Below are 18,739 nucleotides of genomic sequence, written 5' to 3' on the forward strand. Positions count from 1 at the left end.
ATAATTTGCTATATAACACTGCAGTCATTTGTACCCTGGAAAGCTTTAAAGGGATAGTATTCCAAGAATTAGTACTAATCTGAAAAATCAAGTGTTTTGTTTCTCTTTCACTTTTTTACACATCTGTAGTTCCTGGGGGTAAAATATTATAGTATTTATTCTAATGGGTCCAGCGGAGGGAAGAACATACACAAAATCCCAGAGGACTGAGACATCATGGGGTATGTGGAGCCCTTCAAGCAGCTGGTACGGCTGGAGCATGTTAGTCCCACAGAGAGCAGAGTCAAGAGCCAGACCTCCTCTAGTCTGCACACTTTAAACTTTTTTTATTTTTTAGAAACAAGATCTTGCTATGTTGCCCAGGCTGGTCTTGAACTCCTGGCCTCAAGTGATCCTCCCTCCTCCACTTCCTGAGTAGCTGGAACTACAGGTTCAAATCACATCTTGAACTTCAGCTTGAAGGAAGTGGGGAGCCACTGAAGGATTTAGAGCAGGGGAATCATACAAATATAGTTGCTTTTAATTATTTTGATCACATATATAATATGTGAATATATTTGCATACAAACTCAAATACTAAACAAATACAATAATAAATCAAAGCTCTCTTTTGCTACTCCCTCCAACCCCAGTTCCTCCCCCGAGGTAACCACTATACTGTTTGGTATCTATCTTTCTCAACATTTAAAAAAGTGCATATATACATGCATAGGGATATATCTAGGATTATTCTATTAGTGTATTTTAAAACAAATATCCTGTCAAAAGATCAATTAAGAGGGACAGAGCTTGGGTTTGGGCAATTCTGACAACCAGCTGGCCATCTGTTTACTTTATTTCGTGTTTACAGCATTATTTTGTGAACATTCCAGTTTCTCAGTGAGATTCTCACAGATGGATCAGTGCTGTGGGAACCATCTGGCAGACCCCAGCCACAACAGCTGCAAATCCTTACAGCCATGTCCACCAGGTCTGCCTGCACTGTGGCCTGCCCGAGTCAAAAGTTTGCTGCCTGCAGTTGTGCGTTACAGTTCAGCTGGAATTCACAGATATTAAATGTTCCTTGTTGGGATTAGGGAATGGACAACGTGCTTGCCATGTGTCGTGGAACAACTGAGGATACACACATGACCATGGGGTCCTTTTCTAAGGGAAACAATAAAAACATTCATTATTTTTGGCTTGATCTTTTGAGCTGTAATAAAAGTAGATATGTAACAAAATATATCTCCGAAGTGATATGTTATTAACAGTCATGTTAAAAATTATTACTACACAGAATAAGTACTTCTAATATATGGGTATATGCATAGATCAGGTCTTGTTACGGCCATTATTATACTAAAGTGAAGTCTATGGATGTGGGGTCTAAGGAATACAGCTTTAGGAATAGATGTGGATAGATTTATTCATTCATTAATTCAACAGATACTAAGTACCCATTATTTATGGGCCAGATCACGTGCTAAGGCACTGGTTGAATCACTGTTCCCTTTGCTCTAGATTGAAGCTCCCAGTCCACCTGGGGAAATAGATAACTAGGTAATGAGTGCCCACAATGGGTTTTACATACAATCAGTGGTTTGCTAGTTATTCTACTCATTAAACTATTCCAAATTTTTGAGGAAAGACCTCCAAGGTTTAAAATTTTCTGTGGAAACAGGCTCTGTACACCTATGTGGTGCTTACAATGAAAGATCACTTCCTGTTATTGACTTGCACCTCCAAAAGAGGTGACTTGGAAAAAAATAGGTGAGTGTGTCATGTCGCTCTTGGGAAATGTGTTTGGAATTTGTCTAGACTGAGCCAGAGGGCATAAGTCATGACTAAAGATGCAATTTAATTGGAATCTCCCCTGACCTTAATCCCACAAACAGTTGCCTAGGTAAGGACAAAGGCAGCAGGTCCATAAACAGGGTACAAGCTTTCCCTAAAACATATTAGGGAGAGGCACTTTCAACAGGACCTTATTGCAGGATCCCTACAAAAACTTCAAAAAAGGAGATTTACATGTTGTTCAACTTTATCATATATTACTTCAGTGCACCCCGCAATTATTTTACTAAAAAAAAGGAGTCGTGATGTCTCCAACATCTTGCTTATGAACAATGATTATAAATGCATCAATATTCTCTATGCTTTTAAGGGAGAAGTGATGAAGGAATGAGGAGGCTGGGTGGGAATATGTTGCCAGAAATCCCAGAACGTCAGCACAGGCTGGAAAAGGAGGTGAGGGCTTTGGTTGTACCAAAGGGAAAAAAGTCTTGCCAAGAAAAGCGTACACGAACCCCTGTTCCCCAAAGCCGTCCCCTCAATGCTTTACACGACGGAGAGGACGCGAACTGAAAGCAGAAGCAGGTCCCAAGGGGCCAGGCACCCTCTTCTAACACTCCCACAACTTCCTCCTGGGTACCCACGTCGTGCACGTAAACAAAGCCACACCGAAAGAAACTCCGACCTGCTTTCCAATCCAGCGGTCACCAAGTCGCCCACTCTCCCCGTCGTCATAGCGACCGCCGGAGCCGCGAAGCCCCGCCCCTTCCTCGCGACGTGGCCCCGCCCTCGCCCGAACCCGGAAGCGGGAGGCTCGCGCCCGCGGAACGGACGCTTCGGGAGGAGGGAGCGCGGCGGCCCAGTCTCGACCGGCCGCGCGCCCCGCCCCTCAGAGGCCCGCCTGCCGCGCGCCCCCCTCCGCCCGCTGCGCCAGCGGGTCCCGAGCGCTCCGGCCGCCGCCCCCGCCCCGGCCCAGCCGCCTCCACGGCCCGCGCCGGTAGTGGAGCGAAGAGCCGCCTTGGGGAGGAGGGAAGGGGACGTGGGGGCGGCCACGGCAGGTGAGGGGTGGGCGAGGCCCTGAGAAGCGGGTGTGTGGGTGTGTGGTGAGGGGGTGTTGTGGGTGGGTGTGTATACAGCGAGCGCGGCAGCCTCCGTCCGTGTGACTTTGTGCGTGTGGCTCCGAGTGGGCCGGTCCATGTGACCGCGCACGTGATCACGTACCCCTGTGTGTGTCTGAGGCCGAGTCTGAGCTCGTGGGGTGGTCGGTGTGCCCGTGCCCCTGCCTTTGTGTGGCTGTCACCAGTGCGGCTGGTGAGGAGCTGCGTGTGGGTCTCCGGGGAGGTGGGGCGCGGCTTAACCAGGGCATCCTCCTGTAAATGGTAATGGGTTCATCCTGGGGCCGCACAACTGCAGCCCAGGAACATTTTTCTTTTCAGAACTTTTAAGAACAGACGCCAGTTATTTTGGAGATTGCACTTCAGCCTGAAAGTGACAAATGTCTTTGTCGTTGCTCGGTAGAGGCCAGGCGTGAGGCTTGTGCATGGGGAAATAAGGAAAGTAGCAGGGTCAGTCTCACTTTTCCTCGTCTCATTTGCCTGGAGAGTTACAAGTGAGACGTGTATGCTGCTGCTTTGTCTCCGCCTGCACTGGTCCGGCTCCTGTTCGTACAAAGATTCAACAGACTGAGGAGTAACTTAATAGCTGTGTCCAAATTCCGAAAGCTTTTATACCAACGGCATGAGAAGAGGTGTCACATGAGATGTCAAGTAGGCAGCTTTTCCTCCCATGAGATTTAGAGATAATGGAATGGGTTCCTGAAGAAAAGAGGGATAACTCTTGCCTTAAGAGATCTAAAAAAGGATAGCTACATACAGTTCAGAGTGGTGAGGGATGGAGACCTGCATGAAAAAGCCACTCGAGGCCGGGCGCGGTGGCTCACACCTGTAATCCCAGCACTCTGGGAGGCCGAGGAGGGAGGATCGCTTGAGGTCAGGAGTTTGAGACCAGCCTGAGCAAGAGCAAGACCCCGTCTCTACAAAAAAGTAGAAAAAATTAGCCGGGCATGGTGTTGCATGCCTGTAGTCCCAGCTACTTGGGAGGCTGAGGCGGGGGATCACTTGAGCCCAGGAGTTTGAGGTTGCTGTGAGCTAGGCTGACGCCACGGCACTCTAGCTAGCCCAGGTGACAGAGAAAGACTCCGTCTCAAAAAAATAAAAAGCCACTTGAATTGCCTAGAGACTCACAGGTTCTGATATTTTGTTATTACTGATATTAATAATCACAAATTGTTCATATTTAGATCAACTACAGATAGAAAAGAGCAGAAACCTCTGGCTAGTTAAGCTGGTTATGTGACTTAAAACATTTGTAAAGGTGATGTTGTTAACTTTAAACCGGCAGATTCCGTTGAAACCCTGAGGGACAGGTGCACACTCACAACTGGCAGTTTTTATTGTCCAGCACCAGGGCCATGGGGGACCAGGTGTCCACAGCTCACTCGAAGAGGAGTTTCCTTAGGCAAGATAAAGACTAATCTCTGTGGCTGTTTTCCCACCAGCATGAACAAGTGCTTTTGTTTTTGTGAAGAACTAAATCATGAGAGATCAAATCAGTGTTGAGCTCATGGTTCACATTCTTTCTTATTTAGTACTGACCAGTTTCATCACAATCTCAGCCTTCTTTGCCATATACAGAACGTTCCTCTTGTGACTTGGAAAAGTATACTCCTTTAGTGGATGAAAGAGAGCTAGAACAAACTTTCCTTTTCATAACACTCACAGCTGCTTTCCCTATGCAGCAGTGAGCCTTTTTTCACTTAGACTCCAGTTGGTCAGATGCAACGTTTGGTATCCATTTTATCTTTCATGTACTGCCAAACTAGCACAAGTGTTCAAATCACTTGTGTCTACAAAAATTTAGTCACAGCTGGGTGGAATCTCTCCATCCGGCAAGATTAGTTATAACATGTTATAGTACCGAGGTGGTCGTGAATTAATACTGAGGACTGTTGGTAAGGAACATCTTTCTACTTACTGCTATGGGAAATAAGTGGATGACTGAGTGAATTTGTGTGCCTGTGTATTTGTATGGTAGTTTGGTCCATGCATTACAACTGATTCCAAAGCTGTGAATAATTTAGTTTATCCTAAGTCTGGTGACTCTAGAAGCAAACTTTCTTTAATTGGCCAAGGTGTTTTATAAACCTATTGAGTAGACTTTTTGCTAAACTTGTTTTTGAAATTCCTCCTGTAAAAACAGAGTAGTTGTTTCTAGTAATGCAATACCAGGAAATTCCTCCATTAGGAAGTTTTTAGATGATATAGGAGTATTTCAAGTCTGTCCAGGTAGAAAACATTCCAGAATTAACTGTATGTGCTAGTTGCTTTCAATTAAAAGTAATAACCAGCTTAGAGAAGGGCTGTAGTTAAAATGGCTTAGATTTTTAACATGTTAATATTTAAGATAAAATGGGTATACAAAGAATGATTTTTTTATTGCAGTATGAATACATGTATGCACATTGATTTTCAGCATAAGACTGGCTGATGGTTTTCTTGGTACTTGAAAGCAATTTGTGATTTCAACAAACTCTTCTAAAAGTACTCTCTTAGTTTTAAGAGAAGAGACCATTATTACAATGTCAACGTTGTAAATCAAGTTCAATATTAGAATGTCTATATTTACTGTTTCCTTGAGGTTCAGCTTAGTGACTCTCCAAGGTAACAACTGAGTCTCCTGAGGGCTCTGTGGGAGCAGATCTCAGAGGCCTTTGAGGAGGAGTTCCATCGAATTTAGTGTCCCCTGCTCCTTGTTTGTCTAGAGAACATCCTCCAAAATGACACTTCAGCGTCAGCCCAGGAGTTAGGTCCTGGAGTCTCAAACTTACCTTAGCCATGTTAGGAATCCAGGCTTGCTCCTGAGGTAGATGGCATGGTGCAAAGCAAGTATCTGAATCCTTCCCAACCGATAGGTGGAATCCCTCACTTGAATAAGAATCAGCGACAGGAAACTATAATTTCATTTTCCTGTTAGAACATAGCACGGATCCCTAAGCAGGAGGGGCAGGGTTTAAATTGAAGATGCTTGACCAGTCCGAAGCTCACAGATGCCAGGGTTAGAAGGGACTCTGGATGGTCTAGTTCATTCTCCTTAGGGTGTAGCCGTCCGTTTGGTCAACAGATAATGCCTGCCGTGTGCCAAGCACTGCTCTAGACTTTGGGGATACAGCGTGAAACAGTCATAGATGAGAAAACAAACCCCAAAAGGGTCATGTCTTATCCAAGGTCACAGAGCTATAAAAACTAGAAGTCGGCCGGGCGCGGTGGCTCACGCCTGTGACCCTAGCACTCTGGGAGGCCGAGGCGGGCGGATCATTTGAGCTCAGGAGTTCGAGACCAGCCTGAGCAAGAGTGAGACCCCATCTTTACTAAAAATAGAAAGAAATTGGCCAAACAACTAAAAATAGAAAAAATTAGCATGGTGGCGCGTGCCTGTAGTCCCAGCTACCTGGGACGCTGAGGCAGGAGGATCGCTTGAGCCCAGGAGTTTGAGTTTGCTATGAGCTAGGATGACGCCACGGCACTCTAGCCCAGGCAAGAGAGGAAACTCTGTCTCAAAAAAAAAAAACAAAAAAAAAACTAGAAGTCACTAAGCTTACAACGAAAGGCCACACATTTTTTTCTAAAGGCCAGTGTTTTGTTTTGTTGCTAGTTACAGTGCCCTCAAGTTTATATGATAGATCTTTCAGAGGACATTGTGTAACTTTTAATCACATCAATATGAAAGGCAGATTTGCCTGTGTTTTGTATTAAGAACTACAGGTGAGTTTCTGAGTTATGTTCCATTAGAGTTAGATTTATGGTGAAGTTAGATTTATTGTGAATTTATCAGGAAACAAACTTACTTTAAAAACTACTTTCTCTAGTGTGGACTGTTCCGTGTAATTCTGTTCTGTATAATCAGACAAGAACGTCTTTATTAAAATGGGTTCTTGGCTGGGCGTGGTCGCTCACACCTATAATCCCAGCACTTTAGGAGATTGACGAGGGAGGACAGCTTGAGGCCAGGAGTTCAAGACCAGCCTGGGCAATGTAGCGAGACCCCATCTCTACAAAAAATGTTTAAAAATTAGCCAGTCATGGTGGTGTGGACCTGTAGTCCTAGCTACTGGGGAGGCTGAGATCAGAGAATTGTTCGAGCTCAGGAATTTGAGGCTGCAGCCAGCTATGATTACACCACTGCACTCCAGCCTGGACAACAGAGCGAGACCCTATTTCTTTAAAATAAATAAATAAATAAATAAATAAAATTTTAAAAAATAAAATATATCACAAATTCCAGCAACATACAATAAAATAAATTCTTAAGATATTATCAAAAGATAGGTGATGGTACTGCAGTTGATTTAACTAAGACAGGCGTTATGGAGTCAGAAAAGACTGTCCTGCATCTGGTCCTAGCTCTGCAATAGCCATGTGATCTTGGGTAAGTCTTTTAAATTTTCTAGACCAGATTCTTCTGGAGGAACTAAGGGGGTTGGCATACTTATCTCCAAGGGCCCTTCTGGCTCTATGATTATAGCATTTCACCAAATCGTTTTCTGTAGTTTAAGTGTATACTGACAAGGTAAAATAGCCCATTTCCTCAGTTTTACGTATAAAGTATTGTTGGTATAGCTAGACCAGACTCTACATTTAGTTTTGATGTAAAAATGAATTCTTGACATGAAACATCACCTGCTTTTATTTCAGGGTTAACCTCCATTTCAGCTAATCATGGGAGAGATTAAAGTCTCTCCTGATTATAACTGGTTTAGAAGTACAGTTCCCCTTAAAAAGGTATGTATGGTTTTACTACACCTCTTATTTGCAAAATCTTGTGTTATTTTTATGTGTGATTTAGATATTATGCCTTAGTAGTGTTTGAGAGTAAAATTATTGCCAAGTATCGTGATTCAGGGTTGCAAAGCATAAAATTCACGCCTTCCCTGCCACATGCAGTCAACTTTTGAGACTCATGCAAGAGTAAAAGCAGGTATAACTACACTCATTTTTTATAATTCCTCTTACACATCCAAACAAGCAGGTATGTGTGTACTCTGCTGTTTAGTTTAGTGGAAAGCTTAACAGCAACAGCATGAATAGTAAGTACAGTCATATTCTATTCCTGTTCCTCAGATTTAAGATTTACAGTGGGTCACATTATAGAGACTCTGTTTGCAATGACATACTCTGCCATGGTTATGCTCTGGAAGCTTTATTTGCCTGGGATGTTGAAAATCCTAAACACTTATATCAAATTTGAGTATTGACTCTGAGTCCCAAATTAATCCCAAATGTTTGGGAATCACACTAGACAAAGGCTATTCAAATCAGAGAGTAAAATCTGTGCTGTTTCCCTTGCAGAAGTATTAGAATACTGTGACCTTAAGATCTTCTATCTCTGTTATAATAATTTTGTCAGAGTAGACAGCTGTGGAAGTCTCGTGCAATTTTGAATTAATCACAAAATTATTCTCCATATATAGAAATCTAAAATACAATTGTCTAGATATAGACAGGATACCTACTATATACCTGGCACTGTGGTAGGAAATGTGATAAACACATTTAAGTATTTATGGCTTACATTCAGAACATTTTCTGTTACTTTTCAGAACATTCTGTTTGTATTACTTTTCTTCCAAATTAGGTTGTTGGAATAATCTCCTAGAAAATATTAGAAATTTGAACATCTTATGTCATAGGATTTTATTACTGTAAGATTGGGATGTGTGCACTGTCAAAGGTCATCAAGAGTTTTTTTACCACAGTCATAGCAAAAGAAACATGAAAAGCAAAAACGTGAGTGACAAAACACACAGGGCAGAAACATGAGTGCGCCATTAGTTGTTACATCTGTGACCTGGGGAAATACAAAGGAAATTGTTAGGCCCCTCCAGACTTTGCCTTGCCCCATGTGTGTCTGCTCCTGGTGACACAAGTTAGTTTAGTGTGCTGCCACCCACAGAGTGACACTATGGAGTCCATAGCCCTGCCAGTGAGGAGCTCTCAGAAGAAAAAACCTGGAGGCCTTGAATTTTTAATATAAAATTAGGATGTATGTTGATTTGCATGGGCAAGCATCCAAGCACTTAATGTACTTATCTAAATATCACCAAAAGTCAGCCAAGTAAAACAGAAAGTAAACTAGCATGCAGTGAATAACAATAATAACTAACACTTACTGAATATTAGTATGTGCTGAGCTCTGTGCTGAGCCTTGACTTGCCTCAGCTCATTTATACTCATCTTTTCCCCCTGTTGGGTCAAGAACCACTAAATCAGGAAGGTTTCTGGTGACTTCCTCCTCTCTACTCGCTTTTCTCCAAAAAGCCAGTTTCTCTCTGTGTTCACTTCCCACCCCCTACTGCATGGTTTGAAGCATTCTCCTAGGACAGTGCCACCGACACCTGCCTCATCCTTCCTCTGTAGCAGAGGCTTGGTCTAGATCAGGTTCCTGAAACATCTCCTGGGCTGGTGCCATCTCTACCCTCTACCTGGCCTCCTTCTAGAGCCAGGAGTCTTGTGTCTCCCTCAGCTCTCCTGTGCATACTCTGACCCTGCTGATCCCAGCCGGTCCTCTGGGCCAGCACTGCACTGCCCTCCTTGTGCACACACACTCACAGAGCCCGAAGTGTGGGGAAGCCTCGTACACACTTTCCTATTCAATGATAAAATAGATTTCTTCCTATTGTTGTGGTTAGAGAGGAAAATTAAAAACTGAGAAAAGCACCTCTTTGAAAGATTATAAAGCAGTTCTGTGGAATATGTTAGCTCTGAAGAAAGAAAAGGAGACCAGAGCAGTTACTTATGCACTGCTAGTCTGGTGTGATATCCAGGTTACCTTGTAACAAATGTGGCAGTCGGATTAAAATCATCAGTGAAATTATAGTGTGAAATAACAACATAAAAAACAAATTCACAAAATTTTCCATATTTTTCCTACGACTTTCGCTCCAGATTATCGTAGATGATGACGACAGTAAGATATGGTCTCTCTATGATGCGGGCCCCAGAAGTATCAGGTGTCCTCTCATATTTCTGCCCCCTGTCAGTGGAACTGCAGATGTATTTTTCCGGCAGATTTTGGCCTTGACTGGATGGGGTTACCGGGTCATAGCTGTAAGTATTATTGATTCAGTATTAAAATTCAGATCCACATTTTGTGTTTTTTGTGCTTCTGTTTCTGATCAACTGTAGTAATAGACAGTTTTCTTTAACTGAGCTGAGATACTGTCTTCCTATTTTAAACTGTGGGATGAAGCCTTTTGGAGGAAGCTGGTATGTGTACACACCCGTATGGAGATTCGACAGACCTCTGTTGGCAGCCTCTCTACGCCCAGCTTTTATGCACATTCTCTCCTGACACTCTTGTCAGAGCTCAGTGGAAGGGAGCTTTGTCCTTGTTTATAGATAAGGAAACTGAGGTCCAAGTCACTTTAGTGGTCGCCAGGGTCACACAGCCAGTAAGTGGTGGAGGGAGGAACTGGACTCAGTCTTCTGACTCCATTTCCACTGCTCGTTTTATTACACACTGCTTCCAGGGAGCCGAGCATGGACGTTAAGCAGCGAAGAGATCTGCCAACATACTGAGAAGCTTGCTTTTAAAGCAGTTCTTTGACATTTGAGGTGAGGTTCATTAATTAGCTCATATTTTAGCATTTGGTTAAGAATTTTTTTGTTTCTAGTTATTTTATAGCTGAGTTTGGTCTAAATCTAGCTTCCCACTGATCATTCTTGAATCTCCTTCTCTGAGAGGAAGGTGTGTGGGGAGGGCACTGTTGCTCGTGACTGATGTTTTTGCATGCCTTGACTGTGTAACAACAGATGGTTACGAGGGTGGTCTCCTAACTTCCGAGGAAGGTGAGAGACTCTAGCTGGCAGTTGTTTCTGGGACTTGGGATACTAGCATGTAAATAGTACTCCCTCCCTGTCGGGAGTACTGTTGTTACTATACTTTTTATTTACTGTTTGAAGGAGTGAGAAAGTGGGTCAGATCTCTTCTCTTGGAAGTTAACTGAAAATTTCACTAGGATTACCACCAACTGGGGCCACAGAACAGATGGATTCCTCTTTCTTCTGACTGCCCTTCTCTTACTTGAGAAAACAGTGACCATCAACATCCCTGCCACCTGCCTCCCAGGTCTTCTTCTTTGGCTTAGTTTCTTTAACCATTCCTCCTCCTGGCATTTTGAGTCTCTGCTACATAGTCCTCCCTTGTTTTGGGTTTTCAGTGTTCCCTATAGCATTCTAGGAGAACAGGGAGGTAGCTGCCCTCCTCCCAGCCAGCCCTCTGCAGCATGACAGTGCCATTTTCAGTGGCCACTGTTGTTCACCAGGGAGGAGGAACCTGAGCAGCCCTCAAGTGTCTGTCCTATTTGGGACTGCTGTCAAACACGGACCATGTATTTATCGCTCCAGACTGGCAGGTCACGATAGCCTTGGTTTCTGGCTGGATATTTCTTCTTCGCCCTCAGTGTTCTTGATGTGGGCTTTCCCTGTTTCATTAGCTGGATAGCGAATCAAGAACAGGCCAGCAGTGTCTTCACACTTACTTTGTCATCAAGATTTGATCAGAATGCTCAACCCCATGAGGTTTTGGAACTTATTAGGTATTTGTTAGTATCTAGCAGTTAAAATGCACAGATCTTTTTTATTTAAATTGTTACTGAGATAATTGTAGATTTATATGCAGTTGTAAGAAACGATACAGAGAAACATTCCCTTTACACTTATGCCCGGTTTCTCCCAATGATGACCTTTTACAGAACTGTAGTGCAATATCTCAACCAGGATATTGACATTGCTGCAACCCACCAGTCTTATTCAGGTTCCCCACTTCTATCTGTAATCATTTGTGTGTGTGCATTAAGTTGCAAACAATTTCATCACCTGTGTAGAGCATGGATATATATTTTTTAAAACATTCCCAAAACTTTATTTTTCATGTTCAATATTTAACAAAATAGAACATTTTTATGTACTTTAAAAATAGATGATAGTATTAAACCACTTTAGTGTTTACTTTTCCATTAGATTTAAAAATGATACAATTTAAAAATGTCAGTGTTGAGAAATGTCAGAAATTACACTTAGCAACTATTTAAACCTATGAAAAATTTTAGACTCCGTTTACAATGCTTGAGAGAAAATAGTTTGCCAAAACTCTTTTAAAGGGCACAAAAGTTAAAACAAACTGAAGACCGTTTCTGTACATGACCTGGCCCCCTTAAGAATTCTCTTATATCCTACTGTTCTCTCCCTTGCTCAAGCCACTCTAGCCACACTTGGGCATGGATATTTTAAATTAAAGCCTTCATAAAAATACCATCCCCTTTCTTTTAGGAAAAGAAATTCTCAAATTTTCTACTAGGGAGAATTTGTTCTCCATTCTTTCTCAGAATGGTGGAAGTCTTATCCACAAATAGAATTTTAATAATAAAAGTAATATATTACATCAAATCTAAAATTATCCCATAATTCACATGGCAGTATCTATTCCAATGATTTGTCAATGACAAAATGAATCTAAGTGCTTAAATAATAAGCCTGTCAGATAAGTTGACAACCTAAGCCTAAGCATATAAGAAAGCCCGAATCACTTAAGCCCAGGAGTTGGAGGTTGCAGTGAGCTATGATGATGTCACTGCACTCCAGCCTGGATGACAGAGCGAGACACTGTCTCAAAAAAAGAAAAGGAAAGAAATAAAGAAAAAGTAAAAGCCTGAGTCCCCTAAAAATGAGTTTGTGACTTGTACTTCCTTTTCCTCATCATTTCAGCATTAATAGCCTACCCAGGGTCAAGTACCATACTTTTTTTTGGTCACAAATAAAAGTACAAAAAATCAGAATGACTAAGTCAATTAAAAGAAGAGAAACAATTTTATTGAACACCCCATTAAAAAAATGCTACCGAAAGGAGAGAGAACTCTCCTTAGAACAGATTTTATTTCTAGTTCTCCTGAGCCATAATTCAGAATGAATTTGGATTTAAAGGAAAACGTTTCTTTACTTGGGGAGTTCTGCTCTATTCATCTTTGAACATCAGACATTCTCAGGTATTTAGAAAGGAAATTGATGTGAATTGAAATTTTTATTCACATAATATCACTACAGTGTGGTTTTTTATTCTCTTAATTTTGGTCTGTTAGGTAAAGTGTGAATTATGAAGTTTAGCAGAAAGTAAGAGCTTATTTCCACACATTTTGAATAAGGAAAAGAGCTTGAGCAAATGAGAAATGCTACTATGTCAATCCTAAATTTTTCAACTATACGAGTTGCAGTTTTACCTTTACTATTTTTAAAATAAATTTAAAATTGTTACTATTTCAGTTGCAGTATCCAGTTTACTGGGACCATCTTGAATTCTGTGATGGATTCAGAAAACTATTAGATCATTTACAATTGGATAAAGTGAGTACCTTGGAACTAATTACAGACATGTGATTTTAATGCAACATTTATATTGTAAAGCCTGATGTTGTCTTTTATTTTTATTTTTTTATCTTTTTTAATAGAGACAGGGTCTCACTCTGTGACCTAGCCTGGTGTATAGTGGCCCAATCATAGCTCACTGCAACCTCAAACTCCTGGGCTCAAGCAATCCTCCTACCTCAGCCTCCCAAGTAGCTGGGACTATAGGTGCACACCACCATGTCAAGCTAATTTTTCTGGTTTTTGTAGAAACAAGGTCTCACTATATTGCTCAGGCTGGTCTTGAACTCCTGACCTCAAGTGATCCTCCTGCCTCAGCCTCCCAAAGTACTGGGATTACAGGCATGAGCCACCATACCCAGACATCTTTTATTTTTTAATAACAGCTTTATTGCGATATATTTCACATACCATACAATCTACCCTTTTACAGTATATAATTCAGTGTTTTTTTAGTATATTCATAGGTATGTGTAACCATCACCACAGTCAATTTTAGGACTCTTTTTTTTTTTTTTTTTTACCCCAAAAAGAAATCCCATTTTCATTAGCAGTCATTCCCCATCTTCTCTCCTCTTCGCCCTGCAACCTAATCTACTTTCCGTTTCTGTGGATTTGCCTACTCTGGATATTTTTCATAAATGGAATCATATGATATGTGGTCTTTTGTGGCTGGCTTTTTTCATTTAGCATTATGTTGTTGAGGTTCATTCATGTTGAGGCATGAGTCAGTACTTCATTTCTCTTACGGCTAAGTAATATTTGAATGAATATATCGCATTTTGTTTATCAGTTCATCAGTTGATGCACATTTGAGTTTCCACTCTTTGGCTATCGTGAATAATACTGCTATGAACGTTTGTTTACAAGCTTTTGCATTGACATATATTTTCAGCTCTCTTAGGTATGTACCTGAGAGCGGAATTCCTGAATCATAGTTTTCCTAAACATAAACTATATAAGTGGTTTCATTTTATAATGCAATCTGAATTTTTTTTTTAATTTGTATGATTTGGATGTACAGTTGTATTGTTTTCTTGATGGGGTGTATAAATTGCATTTAAATACAGTATTTCTGGCCGAGCATGGTGGCTCACACCTGTAATGCTAGCACTCTGGGAGGCCAAGGCAGGAGGATCGTTTGAGCCCAGGAGTTTGAGATTGCTGTGAGCTAGGCTGACACCACGGCACTGTAGCCCAGGCAACAAAGCAAGACTCTGTCACAGTCAATACATACATACATACATACATATATACATATATACAGTATTTCCTAAATTTCTAATTCCTGTAGATATTTCATTCTCTTGGCTAGTGATGACACTATATTCTGTGGTTAGTGATAATTGAAGCAACATTTTTTGATACTCGTGTTCAGGATTGATCAGTGTTTTGGAATCTGTCTTATGTTTGTTTATAATTAGGTTCATCTTTTTGGGGCTTCTTTGGGAGGTTTTTTGGCCCAGAAATTTGCTGAATACACTCACAAATCTCCCAGAGTTCATTCCCTCATCCTCTGCAATTCCTTCAGCGACACCTCTATCTTCAACCAAACTTGGACTGCAAACAGGTAAGAACATAAACATTAGGCCAAAATTCTTGTTATTTTTGTTGCACGAAGTTTTGAAAATGCTGGCTTTGGGGTTTTTTGGTGCAGTAGGGAGGGAAGGCTTGTATCTACTACTATCTTCTGCAGCTTCCTTGACTTTTAAAATTATAAACAATTATCTTTGCAAAAGAGAAGGATTAAATAAACTCTAAGTTTGATTCTTCCCATTACTCTAAATTACTGTTTAATTTTGTTTAATGTACATCCATACACTGTCACTATTTCTCTTCAGTGTGTCTGTATAGCTAATATGTGTTCTGCTTGTCCCACTTACTACTTTGTGTGAACGGCTCTGTGTATTGACTAACACAGTTTCATTAGGCATTTGCCTTTTTCCTATTCTTCATTATGTTCTACAATATATCTGTGTACAATTACCGTTTTCCTTCCCTTTCTGGGTTATTTCCTTGAGATATGTTCCCCAAATGGAAGGACTAGAACATTTATTCCATCAACAGATGTTCTGCACATCATGACACTTGCTGTTACTCGGCTCTTCAGAAAGATAGAAATGGTGGAAATGCTTTGGGGGCAACCAGTGGGGTACCTGTTTCCTCAGAGCCATCCCTTTATTGATTTTATCATTTTAATTAGTTTGATAGGTATCATTTAGCCCAGTGACTAAACATATCTGTGTGATCAAGTTGGTTTTCAAATAATATTATATTTAATAGATAAACGTTGTTTTCATGGTTTCCACATCTTCTTAAAATTGTACTCTGATATTTTTTAGAACTTTTCCTGATGTTACCTCAGTAGTTTACTCAGCATTCATGCACCAATTTCTTGTATACATTAGCTACATACAAATACTTCCCATCCAGATGATGCACTAAAGCTCATTGATTATTTTCAGTGATTTTTTTTATTATTATTCTACTTGGCAGAATGCCAAGACTGCCCCCATTTAGTTTATGCTTTTGCATATCAGCTATTTTTTATCAGATATCTGAGTACTTACTATGTGCCACACACTGATGATACAGAAGTAAGCAAAGCCAACAGGGTCCACCCCTTACAGAGCACACTTACACATCATTACCTTTAAAGGATAAGAAGGAGGTGGGGGTGGGAGAGATCTTAAAAAGTTAACTGGAAGATGGCCGAGTGGTCCCTCTGAGGGAAGCTCAACTTCCAGCAAGGCTGTTCCAACAAGAATAAGCATCAGAAGGTGGTCTGCACCTTTTGTAAGTAATTTCAGCATAGGTGTAGAGACATTAGTGTTCATCTTCCACGACAACTCGTAACAGTTGAAATTAGTGGAATAAATATCAACTAAAAATCACATATAGAAATACATAACAATCAAATTACCTTGAATTAGCCCAATTAAATCTAATAGTAGCAAATTTGGAAACATGTAGTAACGTCTATATTGGTATTTTGAAATCTTTTGAAATATCAGTCAGTTAAAAAGTGATATCAACTGGAAGGAAGGAATATTTCTCTTAATGCTCAATTTTCCAAAGAAATTAGTTTAATCCTTGGAAATAAGGCCAATTAGGAAAAAAAAATCTTAGAATCATGAGACTGTCTACTTCAGTAAAGGTATTTTGCAATATTACTTACCTTAATAATTATTCTAAATCCTCCAATAAGGGTTTAATTATATTACGTAAGCCATAACCCTTTGGAATCTTGGAAAAGTGTGTATAAAAACTAGATGCTGAGCCGGGCGCGGTGGCTCACGCCTGTAATCCTAGCACTCTGGGAGCCCGAGGCGGGAGGATCGTTTGAGCTCAGGAGTTCGAAACCAGCCTGAGCAAGAGCAAGACCCCGTCTCTACTAAAAATAGAAGGAAATAAGCTGTACAACTAAAAATATATAGAAAAAATTGGCTGGGCATGGTGGCGAATGCCTGTAGTCCCAGCTACTTTGGGAGGCTGAGGCAGTAGGATTGCTTAAGCCCAGGAGTTTGAGGTTGCTGTGAGCTAGGCTGATGCCACGGCACTCACTCTAGCCAGGGCAACACAGTGAGACTCTGTCTCAAAAAAAAAAAAAAAAAAATTAGATTCTGAGCTCTTTGAAGGAAGGGACTAGGTCTTTTTGTCTCTAGATCCCAAGTACCTAGCTAATACAAAGCCTGAATGTTGAATGAACGTTTGCCATTCAGGTGTAGTCTTAGAAGTTTAAATTATCAGATCTTTGTCTTTGTTTTACAGCTTTTGGCTCATGCCAGCATTTATGCTCAAAAAAATAGTTCTCGGAAACTTTTCATCTGGCCCAGTGGACCCTGTGATGGCTGACGCCATTGATTTCATGGTGGACAGGGTAAGGATCATGGCACTGGGGTGGGGACACATTGTACTGGGAATTTTCACATCTACTTGGTTCCAGAACATACATCTGTCTCATTGAGTATGTATTAGAGGTATTTGTTAGGCAATCTTCCATACTAACTTTAATACATCTGAACAGATATTATTGCTGGTAAGGGCTTGACTATTAATATATTAGTTTCCCACCAGCTGTTCAACAAAATCACTTGGGAGAGCTTTCAAAAATACAGACTCCAAGGCCTCACACCAGACCATCCAACTGGGATCTGTCCCCAGGTGTGGTATCTGGGAATCTTTATTTTTAATTTATACCACTCCCCCAGCCCTCGGGTAAATCTGATGAACCAGGTCTGTAGGCTTGTATTAGAAACTGCTGGGCTAGATGACTTCCAAAGTCTCTTCCAGCTCTAAGATCTCTAAAGGTTTATCTGTCACCTTTGAGCTGTAGGAACTGGCTTACTGCCCACAGGCGCCTGGTTAAAACAGGCAGTTTAGGCCGATGGCTGTAGAAGGTCAGGTTTAATTTGTGGAATCTTATCCAGGTTCCCAGAATAGAAGAATACCACCACTTTCTGAGAGGCCCAGTTCAGGGTCTCTCAAATAAATTGTGTTTCCTCATTGGTGACTTTTCTGGCTGCAATGCACATGATATCACCTTTAAAAGGCATAAATGTTGTCTGTGGATTTAATGTAAATGTGAAAAAAAAATTATTTCCAAAACTGTACTTGTGTTTCTTTCTGCAGTTAGAAAGTTTGGGTCAGAGTGAACTTGCTTCAAGACTTACCCTGAATTGTCAAAATTCTTACGTGGAACCTCATAAAATTCGGGACATCCCTGTAACCATTATGGATGTAAGCTTCCTTTTTAGTAAATATATGTCAAGATCCTCCGTATAATTATCTTATAATTTTCAATGTGCCTCTTCGAATGCTGCCCTGGCTTTTGTTCTTACCCTCCAGCTTTCTCAATTCCAAAATAATCTGTTTGTTGCTTATCTTGGATTTTTTCCTGTTGAGAATAACACCATTGAAATTTAAACAAACATTAAATTTAAACAAACATGGGAATTTTTACCCATTCTGGTGTACTTTTGCTGTTCTCATCAAACAGATATTGCACCTTGGCTATTACTCATCTGGGCAGCAAAAAGAAGCTGCCTCATGAGGGCAGAGAATCAAGAATTCTACAAGGTCTAATTAGCACAAAAGTTTCTTATTTTTTTAAATTGTGGTAAAATATACATTTAAAAAAATCTACTATTTTAACCATTTTTAAGTATATAGTTCAGTGGCATTAAGTATACTCACATTGTGCAGCCATCACTGCCATCCATTTCCAGAACTTTTTCATCATTCTAAGAAGAAACTCCATACCCATTAAACTCTCCGTTCCCTTTTTTCCCTCCAACAATCTATTTTCTGTCTCTGAGAGTTTGCCTATTCCAGGAACCTCATATAAGTAGAATCATACAATATTCACCCCTCTGTGTGGCTTGTTTTACTTAGCATAATAGTTTCAAGATTTATCTTGAAATAAATATTATGCATGTGGCAGAATGTCATTCCTTTTTTAAGGCTGAATAATATTCCATTGTTTGTATATA

At 40.7% G+C, this 18,739-nt stretch overlaps 1 protein-coding gene across 1 annotated transcript in view; it reads left to right on the plus strand.

Annotated features, from left to right (window-relative positions):
* Positions 1-2,547: 2,547 nt before the first annotated feature.
* The window catches only part of SPG21 (spastic paraplegia 21 (autosomal recessive, Mast syndrome)), a 20,055-nt gene continuing 3,863 nt past the window's right edge, over positions 2,548-18,739 (plus strand). The window contains exons 1-7 of the mRNA XM_012644862.1: positions 2,548-2,831; positions 7,524-7,610; positions 9,774-9,935; positions 13,146-13,226; positions 14,672-14,817; positions 17,019-17,127; positions 17,880-17,987. Coding sequence (XP_012500316.1) covers positions 7,548-7,610; positions 9,774-9,935; positions 13,146-13,226; positions 14,672-14,817; positions 17,019-17,127; positions 17,880-17,987 — 669 coding nt within the window. The 5' untranslated portion in view covers positions 2,548-2,831; positions 7,524-7,547. The remainder of the gene's footprint in view (positions 2,832-7,523; positions 7,611-9,773; positions 9,936-13,145; positions 13,227-14,671; positions 14,818-17,018; positions 17,128-17,879; positions 17,988-18,739) is intronic.

This window comes from Propithecus coquereli, unplaced genomic scaffold (genome assembly GCF_000956105.1).
Source record: "Propithecus coquereli isolate 6110/MARCELLA unplaced genomic scaffold, Pcoq_1.0 Scaffold221, whole genome shotgun sequence".
In the NCBI taxonomy this organism is placed as follows: Eukaryota; Metazoa; Chordata; class Mammalia; order Primates; family Indriidae; genus Propithecus; species Propithecus coquereli.